This window comes from Muntiacus reevesi, chromosome 5 (genome assembly GCF_963930625.1).
Source record: "Muntiacus reevesi chromosome 5, mMunRee1.1, whole genome shotgun sequence".
In the NCBI taxonomy this organism is placed as follows: domain Eukaryota; kingdom Metazoa; phylum Chordata; class Mammalia; order Artiodactyla; family Cervidae; genus Muntiacus; species Muntiacus reevesi.
The window spans coordinates 68,481,520-68,502,661 of NC_089253.1; the positions used below are offsets into that span (position 1 = coordinate 68,481,520).

General features: G+C 35.4%; 1 protein-coding gene across 4 annotated transcripts in view; it reads left to right on the top strand.

The window, feature by feature from the left end:
* SPATA17 (spermatogenesis associated 17) overlaps positions 1 to 21,142 on the top strand; it is a 233,922-nt gene that overhangs the window by 172,215 nt on the left and 40,565 nt on the right. For all 4 annotated transcript variants that reach the window (XM_065936726.1, XM_065936727.1, XM_065936725.1 and 1 more), the window contains one exon: positions 2,171 to 2,306. In XM_065936726.1, the coding sequence (XP_065792798.1) occupies positions 2,171 to 2,306 (136 nt within the window). The remainder of the gene's footprint in view (positions 1 to 2,170; positions 2,307 to 21,142) is intronic.

Below are 21,142 nucleotides of genomic sequence, written 5' to 3' on the forward strand. Positions count from 1 at the left end.
AGGATCTAGCTCCATTATTATTGATACCATGTCTCCTTTGATTATATTAATTAAAATTTTCTGATGTTTACTCCTCTTCCCTATATTATATGTTTCTTCTAGGTTATCTCTTATATTTAGATATCAGTTTTTCTTCCATCTTGGTGTTAGTTGCTCAGTTGTGTCTGACTCTTTGTGACCCCATGGACTATAGCCCACTAGGATCCTCTGTCCGTGGAATTTACTAGGCAAGAATACTGGAGTGGGTTGCCATTCCCTTCTCCAGGGGATCTTCCCAACTCAGAGATCAAACCCAGTTCCCCTGCACTGGCAGGCAGATTCTTTACTGTGTGAGCCAATGCCTAATTAAACCATGGAATTCTCCAGGCAAGAATACTGGGATGGGTAGCCACTCCCTTCTCCAAGGGATCTTCCCAACTCGGGGATTGAACCCGAGTCTCTTGCATTGCAGGCAGATTCTTTACCATCTGAGCCACTAGGAAAGCCCTCCATCTTGGTAGTTTCCCCAAATGACAATCCATTCTTAAATTCATATTAAAAAGGAAACTCTAACCATCAGATTAAAAAGTGTATTTGTGTGTGAGAGTGGCTTATTTGACTGATAGACCCTTGGATATGACCTTTTAATTAAGAAACTTCCAAATGTTGATATTTGAAGTTGTTGCGCTGGGAGCTCTCAGTTTCTTTTTAGAAGAAACAACTAGTCTTCCGAAATCTATTAGTCAAGCTGCCAGGTAACTTCAAGATGAGCACGGGAAGAGTTCAGTGAGTAACCTTTGAATTAGAATTCATATATTCCATTTGGTGCCTCACTCTGGCCTGCTTCCCAGAGCCCAGAGCTTTCTGATATAATATTTCTGAGAATACACTCTTTTTATGAATATATGAACTGGCAGAGAAACCTGGGGGTTTGCATAGGTTTCTCACCTGTTTTCAGCTTTATTCTTCACTCTCACTCATTGCAGTAACTTCCAGAATCTTCCAGGATCCTGCAGGACTAATGGCATAATTTCTCTTTGGTCTCTTCCTCTTTGGGAACTCGACTTTTCTATCTGCATTCCACCTACCAAAAAGTTGTTAGCATTTTCTTCTTCTGTTTTTTTCTCTTTTGTTCTCTTTCCTATGAACTTATAACTTAAAAAAAAAATCCCTTTACTCTTATTTCAGAAGGTTTTGATGAGGGATTAAACAATTTATCAGGTTACACTATAAATGTATCACAATCTTAGATGTTCTATGAGTTTAAAATTTTCACTTTTATGTTGATCAAAATAACATTAAAAGTAATAATGATAATGATAATGGTGATAATGATGGTAGTGGTGATGATACTGAGAGCTGTCACAATAAGCTACTTCTACTTTTGCAATAGCATTATTTATTGAACACTTACTGTTTTCAGCACCAAGTTTTGTGTATATTAAATTGTTCACTCATGGCTCAGATGGTAAAGAATCTGCCTGCAATGCAGGAGACCTGGATTTGATCCCTGGGTCAGGAAGATCCCCTGAAGAAGCGAGTGATGACCCACTCCATATTCTTTCCTGGAAAAAAAGTCCCATAGATAGAAGAGCCTGATGGGCTGCAGTTCATGGATTCTCAAACAGTCAGATGTGACTGAGCGACTAATACTGTCCTTCCAATTACTCTGTAGCATGAGGGAACACAGGTAGCAGGGGCAAAGCTAAGATGAAAATATAGGTCTGACTGACTCAAAAGCTTCTTTATCCATACTCTGTACCAGGAATGCCTTTATTATTTGGGCAAGTTAAGAGTTGAAGAAAGCCCATTTCAATGAGAGTTGCCAATGGTAGCCATCCTTTACATTTGGGGAATAACATCTTATTAAGGGCATTTTTACTTTTGTGATGAGTTTTGAGTTACTTGGAACAATTAATTAATTAATTAACATTTTCTATATTTAGCAAATATTTGAGACCCACAGAATTCTGTAAAATTTTAGTATCTCCATTTGTGAAATAAGAAATGAAGATTCATAGAAGTTAGTAACAGAGATAGTCAGTGGCCGAGATTGAAGTGAAGATCTGGTGTTCTGATTCCAAGCCATGTGTTATTTCCCTCTAATTTATAACTTCTTGAAATTCTTTTTTTTTTTTAGTCAAATGTCTCTACAAATCAAATTAAGACTATTACCTGAATGTTCTTTCAGGTTTTTGCCATTTTCTTCCTACCATAAAAACAAAAAATACGTCCCGACAATGCATTTATCAAGCAAATATGGTCGTGATGCTTATGGAACTCAACATTTCCGAGATGAAAATCCTAAGAGATGGATCTGTGACAAGGTGAGTTGATGCAACATTAAAAAGAAAAATAGTGTTTCTTTTAAAAGGCTGAAAAGGGACACTGATTATAGCAAATATACTGTCATTACAACTAACACCTTCATGGTTACAGAATTATTTTTAGCTATTTTATAGCAAGATAGTGCAGCTTACTGTGTCAGTAAGAGGTTTAAGTATTTTTGTGGATTTTTTGTTGCTGTTGTGTTCTTGTGTTTTATGGTTCAGCCACCCTGTGGTCATTAGCTTTGGCAAAGCCAGTTAGGGTCAAGTCTGAATCTGTGGAATAGAGTTAAGCTAACTCTCAGGCATGGAGATCAGTGCTTCTTTGTTTTCTTTCAACCTTCATGTATATGTGGATAGGTATGTAGAAAAGAAAGGAGAAAGGAAGGGAAAAAGGAAGAAGGGAGGGTAGGAGGGAGGAAGGAAGAAAGGAAGGAAGGGGAGATATATGTGTTATCCTATCTATATATATGACATAGAAAAGGAAAAAGCAGATAAATATTTATTTTTGGATTCCAGAATTATAGTTGCTAGCACTTAAATAAAAATTTCTAAAGTGGGAAAACACCTACCTACATGTCTTACACAATAGGAGGTAACAAGGAAAGTTCTTACTAGGTTTTAAACCTATTGTCTAGCAGTTAGAAACTCAAACTTACTCATATCAAAATTATACAGGTAAAGTGGAGCAGGAAATTATATTCTGGAAAGGGTTAGAGCTACTGAGTTCCATACACTACCAGGCCTATTGTTTCTATGGGTAGTCTGTCAAGGAGGATGTATTCATTTACACACAGTCTCCTACTGAAAGGATTTAAGACACCTTGCTTGTGTGCGTGCGTGCTAAGTTGCTTCAGTCGTGTCTGACTCTCTGCGACACTATGGACTATAGCCCGCCAGGCTCCTCTGTCCATGGAATTCTCCAGGCAAGAATACTGGAGTGGGTTGCCATGCCCTTCTTCAGGGGATCTTCCCGATCCAGGGATCGAACCCATGTATCTTTCATTGCAGGTGGATTCTTTACTGCTGAGCGACCAGGGAAGACCCTGAAGGCAGCTTATCAAGTGGCAAATGCAACATAGGTCACATTCTAGAAATTTAAACAAGGGGTAACAATCTTAGATGAGAAGAGCACCTATGCCCACAACACAAAGGGGGACTGGGAGGAGGGCATGGCAACCCACTCCCATATACTTACTTGGAGAATCCCATGGATAAAGCAGCTGGCGGGCTGCAGTCCAGGGAGTTGCAAAGAGTATGACATGACTGAGCAACTGAGCATGCGTGCACGTGACTATGGTGGTCAGAGACTTAGGAAATGCGACCTGCTGGTTTCTAAGATGCAGAGAACAATAGTGCAGAGGCCTCCTCACTGCTCACGTGGAAGAAACATGTTAGACCTTCAAGGGAAATTAGACCTTTCTTTACCAAATTCTAAGAAAAGTTCTTTTTAAAAGACATTGCAAATAATGGCATTGTCAGAGGGAACTCATGCTTGGATTCCTTGGGAAGTCCCATTTTCTTCTGTAGCTACTAAATATTTTTTTGTTTTGTTTTTTTAAATGGTATTCTAGAACACTCAACAGTAATTCCATGGCATAAGGAACATGTGCAATGAGTAGTTCAGTCTGGTCCACTGACGGACAAACCTGAAAGTTGATAACAACTTTATTACATAAAAATTCATAGCAAAATTATGCTAGACATTTGCTTTTTACCTAATATGCAGCCATTCAGAATATAGGGTACATATGATTTTAAACCTTTTAATTTTGTATTTTAAATGTACATGATGTGATCTACATCTCATTTTTCTATTTGACGTGAATTTTATTTTTTGCTGTTAAGCCATCACCATTCTATTTAATTCAAGGAAATTCTCATTTCATTTCTTTAACATGTAAATGACTTACCTTAGGACACTGAGCTACTTCAGTATAAGAAAGATCCTTGCACCACTGTTTCTTTCCTAAAATAATATGGTTCTTTTGGGTTTTATGCCATAGGTTTATTCATATGTTTAACATATTCCAAGACTATGCATTCATCTAACTAGATTAAGCAAGTTATAGAGACTCTTGGATCGTCACTGAAAAAAAGTTTATTTTGTTCTTTTGGAGGAATCATTGTTGTCTCTATATACTTTTAGAAAGTATACATACTTGAAAAGTTAATGACAAATAATTGTTCTTGTAGATCCTGAAAACTAAGAAAGTATAGAGATTCCTTATGTCTTAATAAATCATTAATCCACTTGCACAGAGTCACATAGAAAGATATTAAATGAAAATTTAATTTTATTCCTCATTTCCTTCTCTTCCACTTCCTCTGATCTCTTAAAATAACCTTATTAGATTGACAAATTATTCCTGTGTAGCCAATAGATTCTACAAGGTACAGGGTAGCCATTCTATTGTTTCTATGAAAATATTGTATGTTTTGACTTGCTGCTCAGTGATTTGGGTGAACTTGTACCCAATAAATGAGTAAAAGCCCGCTAATTTTTCTTTATTTTATATAAAACTATGTTTATCGATTTTGGAGACATGAGACCTCAACTGATTCAATATTAGTAGATGAAGGATAGTTTTAGCAAGTTGTTGAGTTCAAAATGTTGAAGAGGGAAAAGACCGGTGTAGTTTTATACTGCTTCTGTTGGAAGATGGGTTATTTACAAACATTTAAATACACATCAGATTTAGTTGAATGCATTAGATTTACTGAAGTTAAGAAACAAATATATTTGGTTCCTGTTATCCACGCTTTGCATCATGTTTTAAGTTTGTCTGCCTGGAGAATTTTTTTCTTTTGTTTTCTTTAAGCATGGACGTTGTAACTGTCAGGCCATTTGTTATACAACTATGATAAATGGTATACATTGAGAGAAAAGTAAAATGTTTTCTTTCTCTAATCATATTCACATTAAATCAGTTAATAAATAGTATTTAAAATTTTTGTTTTATTTTAATGCTATTGACATGTATATATAACAGTATATAAAGACATCACAAAGTCAGCAGATTAAGAGCTAATAATATAATTTTTCCTGATAGTATGAAAATCAATAATGAAAAATAATATGTATATAATTTTTTGAATTTATGGAAATCAATAATAATGTATACATATCATATAATTTACTCATATTTCTTTTATCTAACTGTAAAATGGTCCAAGTTAATTGTTAGATTCTAGGTCTGTGTCTTAAATGGTCAAACTTTTTTTAAGTTCACCTAAAGACTTTGTATTTATAAATTCTTTGTTGTACTGATCTCAATATCTAAAAGAGAAATGAAATTAAATAAGGACAATCTATCAGTCACTATTAATTTCATCTATCTGACTAGGTCTAAAAGAGTTGGCCAAGAAAAAATTGTCTACTAAAAACATTCTTTTCATTGTCAAAACATCCACACATGTTCATATTTACTGAAGCAGAAATGATAGTCTCAGGCCTTTATCTGAATAAGAATGAGTTTCATATGCATTTTGGACAACTGACTATAATAGAACCACTTCATGTTTTCCCTTATTTGCAAAATTCAAGAGGAGACTTTTAAGATGGTTCGTGTTGACAGAGCTTCTCCTCCTATGCCTTATTATAGGTGAATTACAGTAGTGGAGCAGCCCTTTTGTGTTATTTTCACATGCATTTTGGTCCTAAACAGAATTTTATAAGCTACAAAGCATAAAAATATCTAGTACTCCAAAGAATTAATTTAGAGAGCCTAAGCATATTGCACAGAACATAAAGTTGACCTTTACCGTCGACGGCGTTTGGGATGGAGTGGGATGTGGAACACATCATAGATTTAATGTGGCACGTCGCTGTCTGCAGAAACTTGGGTGGGACTGTGACTGCTTGCCCATGGCACCCGGTGATTGAATCTGCTGTCACCAGCATCCTGATAATAATGAACACCCAGCTCAACGACCGTGATTATGATTATCATAATTGATGTGCAAGAGCAGTGTGTGGGGATCATTACAGCCGAACTGTACATCAGAGGAACATGCCTCAGTTATGGATAATTTTACTCTTATGCATTGATTGGGATAAAATATGCCTTTCTCTTTAAACAGACCAGCTTCATATAATTTTAAGAATCTTTCTGTACACGCTGATGGATGATGATGTGTCCGCTGAAAACAGCCCCCGACAGTTGTTTGTTTTGTTTGTTTCATTTCATTAGTAAATGTAAACAATTAAATAATTAAGTGTAATTGAGGGAAAATATCTTGCTTAGGAGGATGGTCTTCAGTAATCAAATATTCAGTTTAAGTGCTTTTTCTGTCTCTCTGACGATATATCTGGGACTGAAGTTCTTTAGTGTTCTCCCTCTGATTATCCTTGTACCTGAAATCCAGAGGTCAGCAACCATCAGGGAAAATATAAGCTTTTACAGTTTTTATTATAAAGTCTTATGCATGTGAATATGCATACATTTGTGCATATACTCTAGTTTATTATGCCTTTAGGACAGAACCACTATTGTGTTATACTATATTGAAAAATAGTGTTTAACCTATAGAATAGTTTGGATGTGTAGTGTTGAGATGTATAAATTTACACTTCCTTAGCTTTTTCATCAATTTTTGTTTCAGATAGGTTTGTTACATTGTGTGGAAATTTTCAATTATAGTTTTAAAAGTGAGTTCAAGAGTTTCTGATTTTAATTTTAACTCATGAATGAATATGATATTAATATGTGCAGTGATGTTTCCAAGATTTTCAGTAGATTAGAACTGACCATATTAGTCTATAATTATCAACCTAAGTGGGCTTCTCTGTGACTCAACGGTAAAAAATCTGCCTGCTAATGAAGGAGATGTGGGTTCAGTCCCTGGGTCGGGAAGATCCTCTGGAGGAGGACATGGCAACCCACTCTAGTATTCTTGCCTGGAAAATTCCATGAAGAGAGGAGCCTGTCAGGCTACAGTCCATGGTGTCGCAAAGAGCCAAACACAACTTAGCAATTAAACAACAACATCCACCTAAGTACTCAGTTTGTGTTTGAGTCTAAAACGTTACCTTTGAGTGATGAGCAAATGTAACACATTTTTATAAGAACCATGGTAAACTATTTTTCTAAAAAACTTTATTTTGTGATTGCAGTAAAGTCCGAGATTGAGAGATTGCTCCATTAGATTAATAACTGTACAGCCCAAGAGAGACTGTGGCAAACGTTTCCTTCTGAGGCCTGTTAAGTTGGCATCACCCGGGTAAGATGCTTGCCCTAGGTGTGCAGCTGTACCCCATGCTGGAGGACCCCATCTTTGTTTGACAGCTAGAGGTTTTGCAGCTTGCCTACATATTTTCTTTCTGAAAGTTTTTAATCTCAGTGTGATTCCTGAACTTAATTACTTACTTTTCCCCACTCAACTCAGATCCAAGGGTGAGATGGTTATATATGCTCCAAGTCTTCCTAATAGGATATTTTTCTTTTTCTACTTCATCTACTGAAAATATTATTTTTCAGGAGTGCTGGATTTTATACTGTGTTCTCTGGTCTAACCTCTTGCTGTACCCAAAGCCCAGATGTCTGTTTCTTGACCATGTGCCAGATTACGCCCAGACTGTGGAACTCTATGGATGTGTATATACCATGTGACATAAGCTGACTATCACGCTCACTGGAATGCACTTTCTTGTCAGTTCTTTCTTCCAAAGAATCCCCTTCGGGGATTCTTTCCCCAGGTCACTTATGCATTAAAAAGATCTTAACATCTTTTATCTAGAATTTTTAGGTCCTAGGCTTCTTGAAACCTCCAGTTTGCTGAAAGTACTGATACTTTATCTCAAATATTGGAAATATTTTTGCTGGATATAACAACAAATGATTAATTCTGTGGAATTATCTTAAAGGGGATTGGTTCTGCTATTATGTACTTCATTTAGTTAGCTTTTAATTTGCTGTGAAATTTTTGCAGAATCTTTATTATTTTATATTAACTCTGTTCTTTAATGCACCAAACTTTTGTGTATTTTTTATTCTGTTGAATTTTTTTTTGGCTTTTAAGGCTTTTTTTAAAAGTTGAAGTATAGTTGATATACAGTATTATTTAAGTTACAAGTGTACAGCATGGTGACTCACAATTTTTAAAGGTCGTGCTCTATTTATAGTTATTGTAGAATATTGGCTATTTTTCCTGTGTTGTACAGTATAACTTTATAGCTTATTTTATTCATAATAGTCTGTACCTTTTGAAAATATCTTGATTATGTGTCAAGATGATACAGAATACCAGAATATTATTTATAAAATAATAAATTAATGAAATCTTTACCTGGCTTAGAGAGAAGACATTCCTGGTATTTAGAAGTCTTGTGTGGTACTCTCAATGATTCCATCTTTTCTGTTTCCAACGAGAGATCTGCTATCCTGAATTTTAAATACTTCCTTTGCTTTTATGCTTTTATTACATATTTGTATTCCCAAGCAATAGCTAGTTTTGCATATCTTAGGCATTTTATATAAATGTATGTGTATAAATGTGTAAATCAAATCACGTGTATTTTTCAGATAGCTTTCTATACCACACACTTACTGTGTATGCATGCATGCATAGCTAAGTCACTTCAGTCGTGTCCAATTCGTTGTGACCCTACGGACTGTAGAAGGCTTCCCTGTCCGTGGGATTCTCCAAGCAAGAATACTGGAGTGGGTGGCCATGCCCTCCTCCAGGGAATCTTCTCCACCCAGGGATCAAACCCATGTCTCATGTCCCCTGCATTAGCAGATGGGTTCTTTACCACTAGCACCACCTGGTAAGCCCTCTTACCATGTATAGTGAAAGTAACAGTCACTCAGTCGTGTCCGACTCTTTGCAACCCCATGGACTATACAGTCCATGATTCTCCAGGCCAGAATAGTGGATTGGGTAGCCTTTCCCTTCTCCAGGGGATCTTCCCAACCCACGGATCGAACCCAGGTCTCACGCCTTGCAGGCGGATTCTTTACCAGCTGAGCCACAAGGGAAGCCCTTTACTTGCATTTAATTTTTTTCCACTGTTGTAAAGTATTCCACACACAAGTTTGCACAATTTATCCATTTTATTGCAGAAGAATGTGCATTATTTGCAGCTGCTCAAATCAAGCATGATGTGACTATTATGTTGATTCCTTTATAAATCTCCTGGTTCACATGAGAGAAAGGTATTACTGATTATAGGATATATATTGAATACATTTTCAAATTTGTTCCATAAGATTATATTTTGCAAAGAACTGTTCAGATTTAGTTTACAATAGCGATATTGCAGTAGTCCTTCCATTATTTATAATTGTCAACCTTAAAATTTTTTGCCAATTGGATAGATGTGATGTTACGTTTTAGTTAGCATTTCCTTGATTTTAATGAAGTTGAACTTTCTTCTCCAAGAGCACACATCTCTCAATAGAAGTTGTAGTTTTCTCACATGGATTCTACACATTTATTATTAGACTTATTCCTAAGAAACTTATATTTTATTGTGATTGTGAAAAGCTCTTTTTTTTTCCCATTCATTTTCTAACACACTCTTGTCATACAGTCTTTTGTGTTCTTCATATGTACTTTTGTTACTATGTTAGTCTGTTCAGGTTGCCATAACAACATACCACAGACTGGGTGGGTTGTATTTGTTTTTTCACAGTCCAGGGGTCTAGAAGTCCAAGATCAAAGTGCTCTCGGGGTTGGTTTCTGGTGAGGCCTCGCTTGCTGGCTCTTCCCCCATGGAGTCCTCAGGCATCTTCTTTGTGCATCCATGGAGCGAGAGTGTTGTGGTTTGTAGCCTTCCCACTTCTAATAAAGACACCAGTCCTATCAGATTATTCTCGTGTCAGATTTTCTAGTTTCAAATGACTGCTTATGTGCCTGGTTTTGAGCAGTTTATTTAAATTCCCTGTACCTGAGTTTTCCCATCTTTGGAAAGGGGAACTATTTTACCTTCCTTACACTGTTATGATGACTGAATTAGGAGATCATATTAATTACTTAGAAGAATACCCAACAAAGTAAATACTGTACATTTAGCAGTTATTGTATTTATGATCTTTTTAATTTCCTATTTCGTTAATGTATTTTGACCAGTTATGCTATAATGATCTTCTAAATCTCTAATAATCTGTATCATTTAAAATTTAACCATTATTAGCCCTATTTTCACATATTGACGTTATAGTAAATGCTATAGGCACAGCTCATTTTATTGTACTTGGCCACATTTCACTTCTTGGATATTGCATTTTTTAAAAAACAAATTGAAGGCTTGTGGCAACCCTTCGTTGAGCAAGTTTATCACTTGCATTTTTTCCAGCAGCATTTGCTCAGTTCATGTTTCTGTGTCACATTTTGGTAAATATCACAATATTTCAAACTTTATTATTATTGTTACTGTATATTTATGGTTATTCTATGATGAGTGATCTTTGATGTCACTATTTTAATTGCTTTGGGGCACCAGAAACCATGCTCATGTAAGACAATGAACTTAATTGATAAATGTTGTATATGTTCTGACTGCTCCGCTGACTCGTCATTCCCCTATTTCTCTCCCTCTCTTCCGGCATCCCTATTCCTTGAGACACAAAAATATTGAAATCAAGCCACTTAATAACCTTATAATGGTCTCTAAATGTTCTAAAGGAAGAATCATGCATTTCTCACTTTAAATCAAAAGCAAGAAATGATTCAGCTTAGTGAGGAATGCTTGTATAAAGCCAAGATAGGCTGAAACCTAGGCCTCGTGAACCAGTTAGCCAAATTGTGAATGCAGAGGAAACGTTCTTGAAAGAAATTAAAAGTGCTGCTCTAGTTCATATAGAAATAGCCTTATGGCCTTTATGGAGAACGTTTTACTAATCTGGATAGATGATCAAACTGCCACAACATTCCCTTAAGCCAAAGCCTAATCCAGAGCAATCTCCTAAATCTCTTCAGTTCTATGAAGCCTGAGAGAGGTGAGAAAGCTGCAGAAGGAAAGTTTGTAGGTAGCAGAGATTGGTTCATGAAGTCTAAAGAAAGAAGCCTTGTCCATAACATAAAAGTGCAAGGTGAAGCCACCAAGTACTGATGTATTAACAGAAGCAGCAGCAAGTTGTCAAGAAGATCTCTCTAAAACAAAGACGGCTACACTAAGCAACAAAATTTCGGTGTAAATAAGACAGCCTTATAGTGGAAGAAAATGCCATCAAGGACTTTCATAGCTTGAGAGGAGAAGTCAGTGCCTGTTTCAGAGTTTCAAAGGTCAGGTAGACTCTCTTGTTAGGAGCTAATGCAGTCGGTAGCTGAGTTGAAGCCAGTGCTCGTTTATCAGTCTGAAAATCCTAGGACCATTAAGAGTTATGCTAAGTCTACCCGGCCTGTGCTCTGTAAATGGAACAGCAAAGCCTGGCTGACAGCACATCAGTTTACAACATTGTTTACTGAGTAGTTTAAGCCCGCTCTTGAGGCCTACTGCTCAGAAAAAAAATTTCCTCTCAAAATATTGCTGCTCATTGAAGCATAGAGACATACTTTACTCATCACTTGGTATGTCATCCATACTCTAATAACCAGAGGATTTATTAAAGGTAGTTTTTCCTACCTCATGTGATCATAAATTTATCCATTGAGAAAGAAAATCAAATCCTGGTAATGTTCTTTTCATATCCAATGGTGAAATTTTTTTTTTTGAAAATCAGTAGTGGTTTTATTTTGAAAAAGTCTTATTGTTTTGTAGTAGTTGGAAGGGGTTTAATTGGCAGTGGCGACTTGAGGGTGGTTATACAGGGGGATCAGAAACCAAACTTCTTGAACTTTTCTTGGCTGAAATATGACATGGTCAACACAGAGGAGCCCCCAAGAAGTTTCCATGTTGTGACTCTATTCCATGGGGTGATGAGAAATAAATGTTAACAGTATATTGAAAAAAGAATTACTGCTCATTGACAACATACCTGGTCATGTAAAAGATCTGACAGAAATGTACAATGAGATTAATATCATTTTCATGCCTGCTAACACAACATTCATTCTGCAGCCCATGAACTAAGTAATTTTGACTTTCGAGTTTTATTATTTAGGAAATACATTTGTATGGCTATCACTGCCACAGATAGTGATTCCTCTGATGGATCTGGGCAATGTCAATTGAAAACATTCTGGAAAGGATTCATCATTCTAGGAGCCATTAAGAACATTTGTGACTCATGGGAAGAAGATTGAATATCAACATTAACAGGAGTTTGGAAAAAATTGATTCCAGCTCTTGTGGATACCTTTGAGGGGTTCAAGACTTCAGTGGAGGAAGTCACTTCAGGTAGCAAGAGAACTAGCCTTAGAAGTGGAGCCTGAAGACTAAATTGCTGCTATCTCATGATAAAACTTGAATGAATAAGGAGTTTCCTCTAAGGGCTGAGTAAAGAAAGTGGTTTCTTGAGATGAGAACTACTCCTGATGAAGATGGTATGTAGAATTATTGAAATGACTAAGGATGTATCAGTAGAATGTGACATCAACTTAGTTGATAAAGCAGTAGCAGGGTTTGAAGGGATTATCTCCAATTTTGAAAGAAGTGCTGCTGTGGGTAAGACGCTATCCAACAGCTCAGGGATAGTATCAGTGCTCAGGGAGCTCTGCTCAGGGTCTGTGCCGACTGAAACGGGAAGGAAATCCAAAAAAGAGGGGATGTATGTACCGCTGATTCACTTTGCTGTACGGTAGAAACTAACATGGAGAAGGCAATGGCACCCCATTGCAGTACTCTTGCCTGAACAAGCCCATGGACGGAGGAGCCTGGTAGGCTGCGGTCCATGGGTTCGCGAAGAGTCGGACACGACTGAGCGACTTCACTTTCACTTTTCACTTTCGTGCATTGGAGAAGGAAATGGCAACCCACTCCAGTGTTCTTGCCTGGAGAATCCCAGGGACGGGGGAGCCTGGTGGGCTGCTGTCTATGGGGTCGCATAGAGTTGTCCATGGAATTCTCCTGGCCAGAATACTGGAGTGGGTAGCCGTTTCCTTCTCCAGGGGATCTTCCCAACCAAGGAATCAGGCCGGGATCTCCTGCAGTGTGGGTGGATCCTTTACCAGCTGAGCTACCAGGGAATCCCAAGAGAAGAAAGTAATAGTAAACTAACATTAATAAATTGACTGAGTCCTAGATAATTAAAAGATTAATTTGTTTTTATTAATTTAAATTCACTTCCTATACTACATGTTTTAATATTATACAAATTAAATATTGAAGTTTAAGTATATCAAACATCTAACTTGTGTTACACTAAGACAAATATGTGAAAGCTTGCCATCAAGATGATTTTAAACTTACAGATAACACTTTATATTCTTTTGTATCTTTGAATTGACTTTATATCACTATAAAATAGTATTTTGAAAAAATTTTTGGTAAATTTATAAGTTGGTGCTTAAAAAATGGCTTTAAGTCTTATAAAATGGCAAAGGGAACCAACAGCAACACATACCACAAAAATAAAGGAGAAGTCAAATACTTCTCTTAATTATGTGTTTCCTTATCACAATATATTACTTATGTAATGTGTGCCAAGGATCTCTACTCATGGATCTCTACTCATGGATTTCACAGACCAGATTTCCTGCTTGAGAATTCATTTGAAGAAATTGTTCCATTGTGAAAATTATTGTTATGGATTTAATTTCTCTTAACATCCTTAACTGCATATTTTCCAAATTACACCTAAATGCAATATATTTTCTCCTAAAAGCATTCTTCATGGAATTATTTAAACATTCATATTTATCCTAACAAGATGCTGGAAACCATACTCCCAGACTGCTTTTGAGAAGGCTACAGTTTGTGAATTCTATTATAGAAGTGCCAAATTGATATTTGCATCGTTAACTCTGGATTAATTTCTGAGTTACTTTTTAGGTGGTTATGATAAGGTTGTAAACTATTAGGGAAAATTTTACATCTGTTAGTATGTTAACATATTAACAACTGAAATTTCAGATGACTAAAAAATGATAATTTGATAATCTGTGTAGCAACTGACTAAGAATATCAATGAAAGACTCTAAAGTACAAAAGTAGTGAAAATATTTCACATGATAGTTGTAAAGATACAAGTGTTGACCCTAACTTTTTTATTATATCTATTCCAAGAGCTATTTGCAAAGATTTTGCTCACAAAAATTGGAATATTTAATAAAACCTAATTTTCCTCCTCTGTAATTCCTCAATTGGAAAGTGTAGTCCCTTGATGATGATCTAGGATTTTGAAGAATAAATGGATTTTAAAGAGAAAATTAGATGGTACTTATTATGCTGCTTAACTATCAATGCATTGTCATTTGTCTGTTGTATTATAAATGGTTTGCTCTCTCTACCTTCCTCATTTAATCATGTAACTTGTCTGTAAGCAGCATTAGAGGAAAAAAAATTGCTGCTGTATTTTTCAGTTGTTTTCTCTACTTATCCAAAGAGAACTCACACTTATTATAGCTAGTGCAGAACTCTTCATCTTCTCCCTGACACCTGTTTTCTTTTAAATTCCTTCACCCAGGCAGTCACTCAACTTTTGCCAAATAATGGGAAGACTTCCTAGTTTTCTCTCTCTCTTCCTTAGGAAAGATTTTCCCCAATGACATTGCCTCTCCCAAGTGAAGTTATGTATGACTGGCAAGTTTGGTATTTTAAGAATTAAGCCATGATATAAAAATTACACCCTAGTCCAAAACTTCCTTATGGTAAATAAAATACAATTTCTGTGTATGTAGTCAGTGTTTTATTTGTTTTATTATATATTATTTCTGAATGTGTTTTTGTTATTTGTCTAATTATTTGTCATGAGAAGACTGGATTGGAAGGGTGTCTGTGCAAATCTCTTTGTAGCTCACTAACCTAATGCCATGTTGGCATTCTTATAGAAATAATGAGGAGCACTAGCATTAACTGTACACGTTTTTCCTTCACTTTGTGTCATGTATATATTATGTTAAGAAAATGACTTCCATTTTGTCAGCATACTCCATAGAAACTCATTTATATTGTGAAAGCTTATAAACCATGAAAAATTTGAAGTATTTTTTTTCAGAATTCTATTTTTTAAAAGTACTTGAATTGAAGTTGTACTTCTTTGAAGCTTTGCCTTGATTCTTGAGACACTGCGTATTGTTTTTCTAATTCAATTCAAAAATATGTCATTTATGTTTTGATATCAAATAAATAGTGTGTGAGGGTGGAAGCAATCTAATCTGCAAGCATGAATGTACTTTCTAGTACTAATAGCATAATTAAGTGCTCAAAATGCTATATGTACAATTTTAGTATACTTAGTTTTGAAAGTAAGTTTACATATGCATGGCATGTGTTACTTAAATTTCAAAATAAAAATTCTAAAAATACCCCAGAAAAAGATGTTGAGAAAATATATTAGATATTTTGGTAGCTAACACATATATACTTTTGCTTTTTATCCCCAAACATTACTGATAACATTTCCCGTGCCTCAACTTTCTAACTCTCATGTTACTGATCTACAATAGATGTAAATGCCCCAAATAACAAAGGATCTGAAGTTGCATGAATTTGTCAAATTGGAATATTTTCAGATATCAAATGTTAAGTATTTGGTGTTCTATGAAGAAAATCATCTCAGAATACAACTACTATATTCATATAAATTTTGTGACTTAGTAGCATTAAAATAATCAGTGGTAGATTGAAGGGTTTATTTTTGATGACATGCTAACATAAAAATAAAGTGCACTTTCCAGAAAGCTTCTTTGTATTGTAGGGCACAGTACAACTTAAAACACTGCCCTAGTAAAATCTATTATTAGAAAACAAAGAAAAGTGCTCTTTTTCAAATATCTCCTATGTTTTATATATGTATAAACAAAATTTCTACATGTTTAAATTCTGGTAGGTAGATAACTATTTTCATCATTATCGTATGTTATGAACCATAGGGGATGACAGTATGTTTGTTTTTATTTTACTTTATTTACTTATTTACTTTTAAAGTTATAGTCAAAGAGTTAGCTACCTTAAGAACACATTAACTGAAGTATGTCTGCAGCATGTACTCAAGGTTTGTCTTTGCCCTGCTGAGTTCACTAGTTCTTTTCTTCACAACTATGAATACATACCCACATTCAGGAAAGGCATCATTAGATGAGATGGGAAAGGGAAATAAATGAAGAACCAGCTCTCTTGTATTGAAACTTACATATAATGATGTTCTGTGCTATGATGGTTTTCTCTATGGAAGTAGAATTAACAAGAGTAACCAAGGCAAAGAATCCATTACAAGTGTATGTTACCTGATTGTTGATTTGGCCATTTCTGCTCAAGTCCTGATTACCTACACTCCAAAGATGACTAATGTAAATCAAGTCACTGTCTTTCTCCCAGTGAATCATTTGGTTTTATTTCCATTTGTAAGAAATAATTTTGCTGATCTCATTTCTTGTACTTATTTTATGTGGGAAGTTTGATTTAAAATATAGAGTGGAATTTTATGTTTTTGGTCTTACATTTAACTCTTTAATCCATTTTGTATTTTTGTATACGGTGTGGGATACAAGTGCTATTCTTTCACATGTAGTTGTTCAATTTTGCCAACACCATTTATTGAAAAGGCTATCTTTTCCCCATTGCATATTCTTTTTTTCTTTGTCATAGATTAATTTACCATATGAGCATGGCTTATTTGTGAGCTCTCTATTCTCTATATCTAGATGTCTCCTTTTGTGACAGTAATATGCTGTTCTGATTACTGTAGCTTTCAGTATAGAAGTCATGAAGTGTGATACCTCCAGTTTTGTTCTTTCTCAAGATTTCTTTGGCTACTCAGGGTCTTTTGTGTTTCCATGCAAATTTTTTAATTATTTGTTCTAGGTCTTTGAAAAACGCCTTTGGTATTTTGATGGAGATTGCCCTGAATCTGTCAATTACTTTGGGTAGTGTGACCGTTTGAACAATAGTAATTCTTCCAGTCCATGAGCACAGTATATCTTTCCACTTGTTTGTGTTGATTTCAATATCTTTTATCAGTGTATTATAGTTTTCAGAGTGCAAGTTTCTTACCATTTTGGTAGATTTATTCTCAATATTTTATACTTTTTCATGTAAGTGGAATTATTTTCTTAATTTCTCTGAAAGTTTGTTATTATTGTATAGAAATGCAAGATTTCTGTTTATTAATTTTGTGTTATGAAACTTTATTGAATTCATTTATTAGTTGGTAGCATTTTCATAATTTTCTGTATGTAGTATCATGTCACCTAAAAACAGTGAAAGTTTTACTTCTTTCTTTGTAATTTGGGTTTCCTTTATTTCTTTTTCTTCTCTGACTGCTATGGCTTATGTTGAATAAAGGCACTTCTATTGATATGATCATATGATTTTTATTCTTCAATTTGTTGATGTGATGTGTCACATTGATTGAATTGTGAATATTGAATCATTCATGCATCCCTGGGGTAAATCCTACCTGAGCATGGCATATGATCCTTTTAATGTATACTTTTTGTACAGTCTTAGCCATATTTTTTTAATGTTTCCTCAAACAAAGGAAACAAATGAAAAGGTAAGCAAATGGCACTACATCAAATTAAAGAAGTTTTTGCACAGTGAAGGAAATTATCAACCAAACAAAAAGACAGCTTTCTAAGAATCTATAGAGATTCTAGAGATTGAACTTATGTCATTTCAACTCCTTTGTCCTTCAACCATTGAGGTTCCATGTTTTAGAGTCTGCCTTATTGACATACCCTGTGACAACCCAAAGCCATGGATCTATGTGTCATTTTAGGGACACTGAAGCAGATGTGAACTTCAACAGAAATTTGTATTGTTCATGGGTATTCAGAGATTTCTCCCTATACAGAAATAAACTGTCATTTTCCAGTGTGCAAAAGTACTTCATCTGGAATTAGAGAGTAGACATAATTATCTTCCTTTAATCTTATTTTCCAGAGAAAGGGCTTGTTCTAAAGAAGCCATGACTTTCCAGCACTTTCCAGCATACTATGGCAGTAGAGCGTTGAATAGTAATAATAATTCAATTACCTAAGTAATTACAAACCTACTATATTCCTTATCATATTGCTGTAACCAGGGCTTCCTATTTCTCTCAGATATTTGGAAGCGTCTACTTCAAGTTGACTCCTTATCTTCAAGACACTTTATTTTCTATCCTGTTTGCATTTTCTCATGAAAATTCTCTGAAGCTGACTGCTGAAAAAGAGTATAGATGCATCCATTTCTAGATTTGGAGGTAGCATCTTTGGTAGTAATTCATGTTCATATAGGAAGTGACCGAGGTGATACATGGAACTCTTTTCATCAAACAGTAAAACCAGATGTTTCCAAAGATTGCAGATACAGTACCCAGTCATGAAGTTTTAGATTTTCCTTCCAATTGAAGTTATGCTCAACAAAAGAAATGTTAATCTTCTTGAAGACAGGAAGCAGTCTCCCCGGTTTCTGAAAAGGACTCACAGAATAGAATATTTTCTGTCATTATGTCAGTAGGAACATACTAGATCCGCTTCATCAGTTGATTGCTCTCAGAAGTATCTTGGGTCACGCAAAGGAAATGTTGCCTCGGTGGTTTAGTCTGTGATTTGTTAGAAAATATCAACTATTTGGGAGAGGATGAAATATTTCTTTTCTTTTATCCTTATTTCTAAGCTGTAAATCAACAGCACTTATTCTCATGATACGTGATTTCTCCCCTGCACTATGTGGCTTCATGTGAGCATTAAGAGAGGATTCCAGGCAAAGTCTTTGGATGGAGCCAATAACAGTTTGGTTAATTTCTAACTTCTCAAATCAAGCCAGTTTTGTGACAGAGAGTCCCATTCTCTGAAGTACTTTCACAAATGGCAGAAATGCTCAGCTGTATTTACTTCATGTTTTTAATGGTGACAACTTCACTACTCTAGAGGTTGTTGATTTACTGTGCTGTTTTATAATCTAAACCTCAAGACTCTGTTTCTTTATGGTACAATATTAAGATGAGTGCTTCAACACAATTTTGAATATTATGTATAACTTCAGCTGTTATTTTGGGTATATCCTCCACTGTTTAAAAATTAAATCAAGTCTAAATAATAGAGATTTAGAATTATGGAAGTAAAAGCTTCTCCACACTGCAATACCCAAAAAGAAATAATCTTTGTAATAGTTTTTGAATAGCAAATGGCTTGGCAGACTCAACTGAGATTAGTTTCTTTATGGCTTTTGTGACTGTTTAGAGCTACTAAATTTAGATATTTTGTTTCTGAGCATGTTTTCTGTGGTTTTAAAGAGAAGCAATTTCCCTCCAATTAAAAAATTTTTTAAAAGCAATTTGGTCACAAGATCAAAAACAACAATATGGCTAAATTAGCCACAGATTTACTGGATAAATAATTGTGTTCAATATGCTTAGCTAATTGTGTATGTATTATAGGCATGAGTAATAATGAATTTATTTCCTAGCTATACTTCACAGACATTTGACAATCAAAATGGACAATAATCCTGTGGCTTCCTGCTGGGGCATATAGTAACTATTTAACTGCTGGATTTTGAAGAATGTTTGAGGTAGTGCTTGGGTTCATAACCATTTACTAACAGATATGAACACAGTGAAAGCACTTCTAAAGTGTGTTAATAACAAGTATACCCATACTGATGCATGCTGGCAGAATTTCAGCTCTCATTCCAGTGAGGATCTTATTATAGTCATACATCCCTACCCAAGTAATGGGCATTATCTTTATGGCCTTGTGTGTGTCTATTCTGGGTCTCTTGTCATGCACGTGGCCTGTTGATTTCTTAAGTCTTACATTATCTTCACTGATTGTTAGAATTCTTGTACTCTATATGCATTTCAGCAGTGTGCATTTATTAAGTTAGAAGGACTTTTACTCTTCACTGTAAAGAATTGATTCAGCTGCTATTGTTTCTGTTCATATAGATCTACGTGTCGTGTGTGTAATTCCACGGAACTCCAGAATTGCTCTGTTCACTAAAGAGCAGAACTACTCTCTGAGAAAGCAAGCCCCACAAGCTGTAAATTTGCATTGTTCAGTATGATAGCTGTGTAGCTGTTGAGCACTTGAAATGTAGCTTCTCTAATTTGAGATGTTCCATAAGTCTCAAAGACCCTGGGTTTCAAAGATGTAGTACAAAAAAAGTAAAATATTCATATTTTTATATTAATGACATAGTTATACTGTTTAGACATAGCTTAAATGTTTTATTGCCATATAATTAATTTCACCTATATCTTGTTACTATTTCTAATTTGGCTACTAGAAAAGTAAAATGACATGCATGGCCCACATTGTATTTCTACTGGACGTGCAGGTCTAAAGACATAGCTAAGCAAATACTTAGTCTAACAAGGAGCTTCGTTTTAATCGAACCTGTGGAGAATTTGGTTTTGGAAGCTCAGGCAAGCATTATTATCTCATGTTGTTGTGCTTTTTCACTTTAAAATTTTTTCACTACAATGTAGTGGATTTGAAAATACCACTGGGTTCTTTGATGTTAGTTGCTTCCTCCACATTCCACTAAACTACTGAATTACTCCTCCCAGTTCACTCATTTTAGGTCTAAGAAGTGAATCTAAAAGAGAAGGTACATGAAGTGGAAATTTGGGGTTTTTACATATAATTCAGTTCAGTTCAGTCGCTCAGTCATGTCCGATTCTTTGCAACCCCATGGACTACAGCACGCCAAGCCTTCCTGTCCATCACCAACTCCCGGAGTTTACTCAAACTCATATCCATTGAATCAGTGATGCCATCCAACCATCTCATCCTCTGTCATCCCCTTCTCCTCCTGCCTTCAGTCTTTCCCAGCATCAGGGTCTTTTCCAATGAGTCAGTTC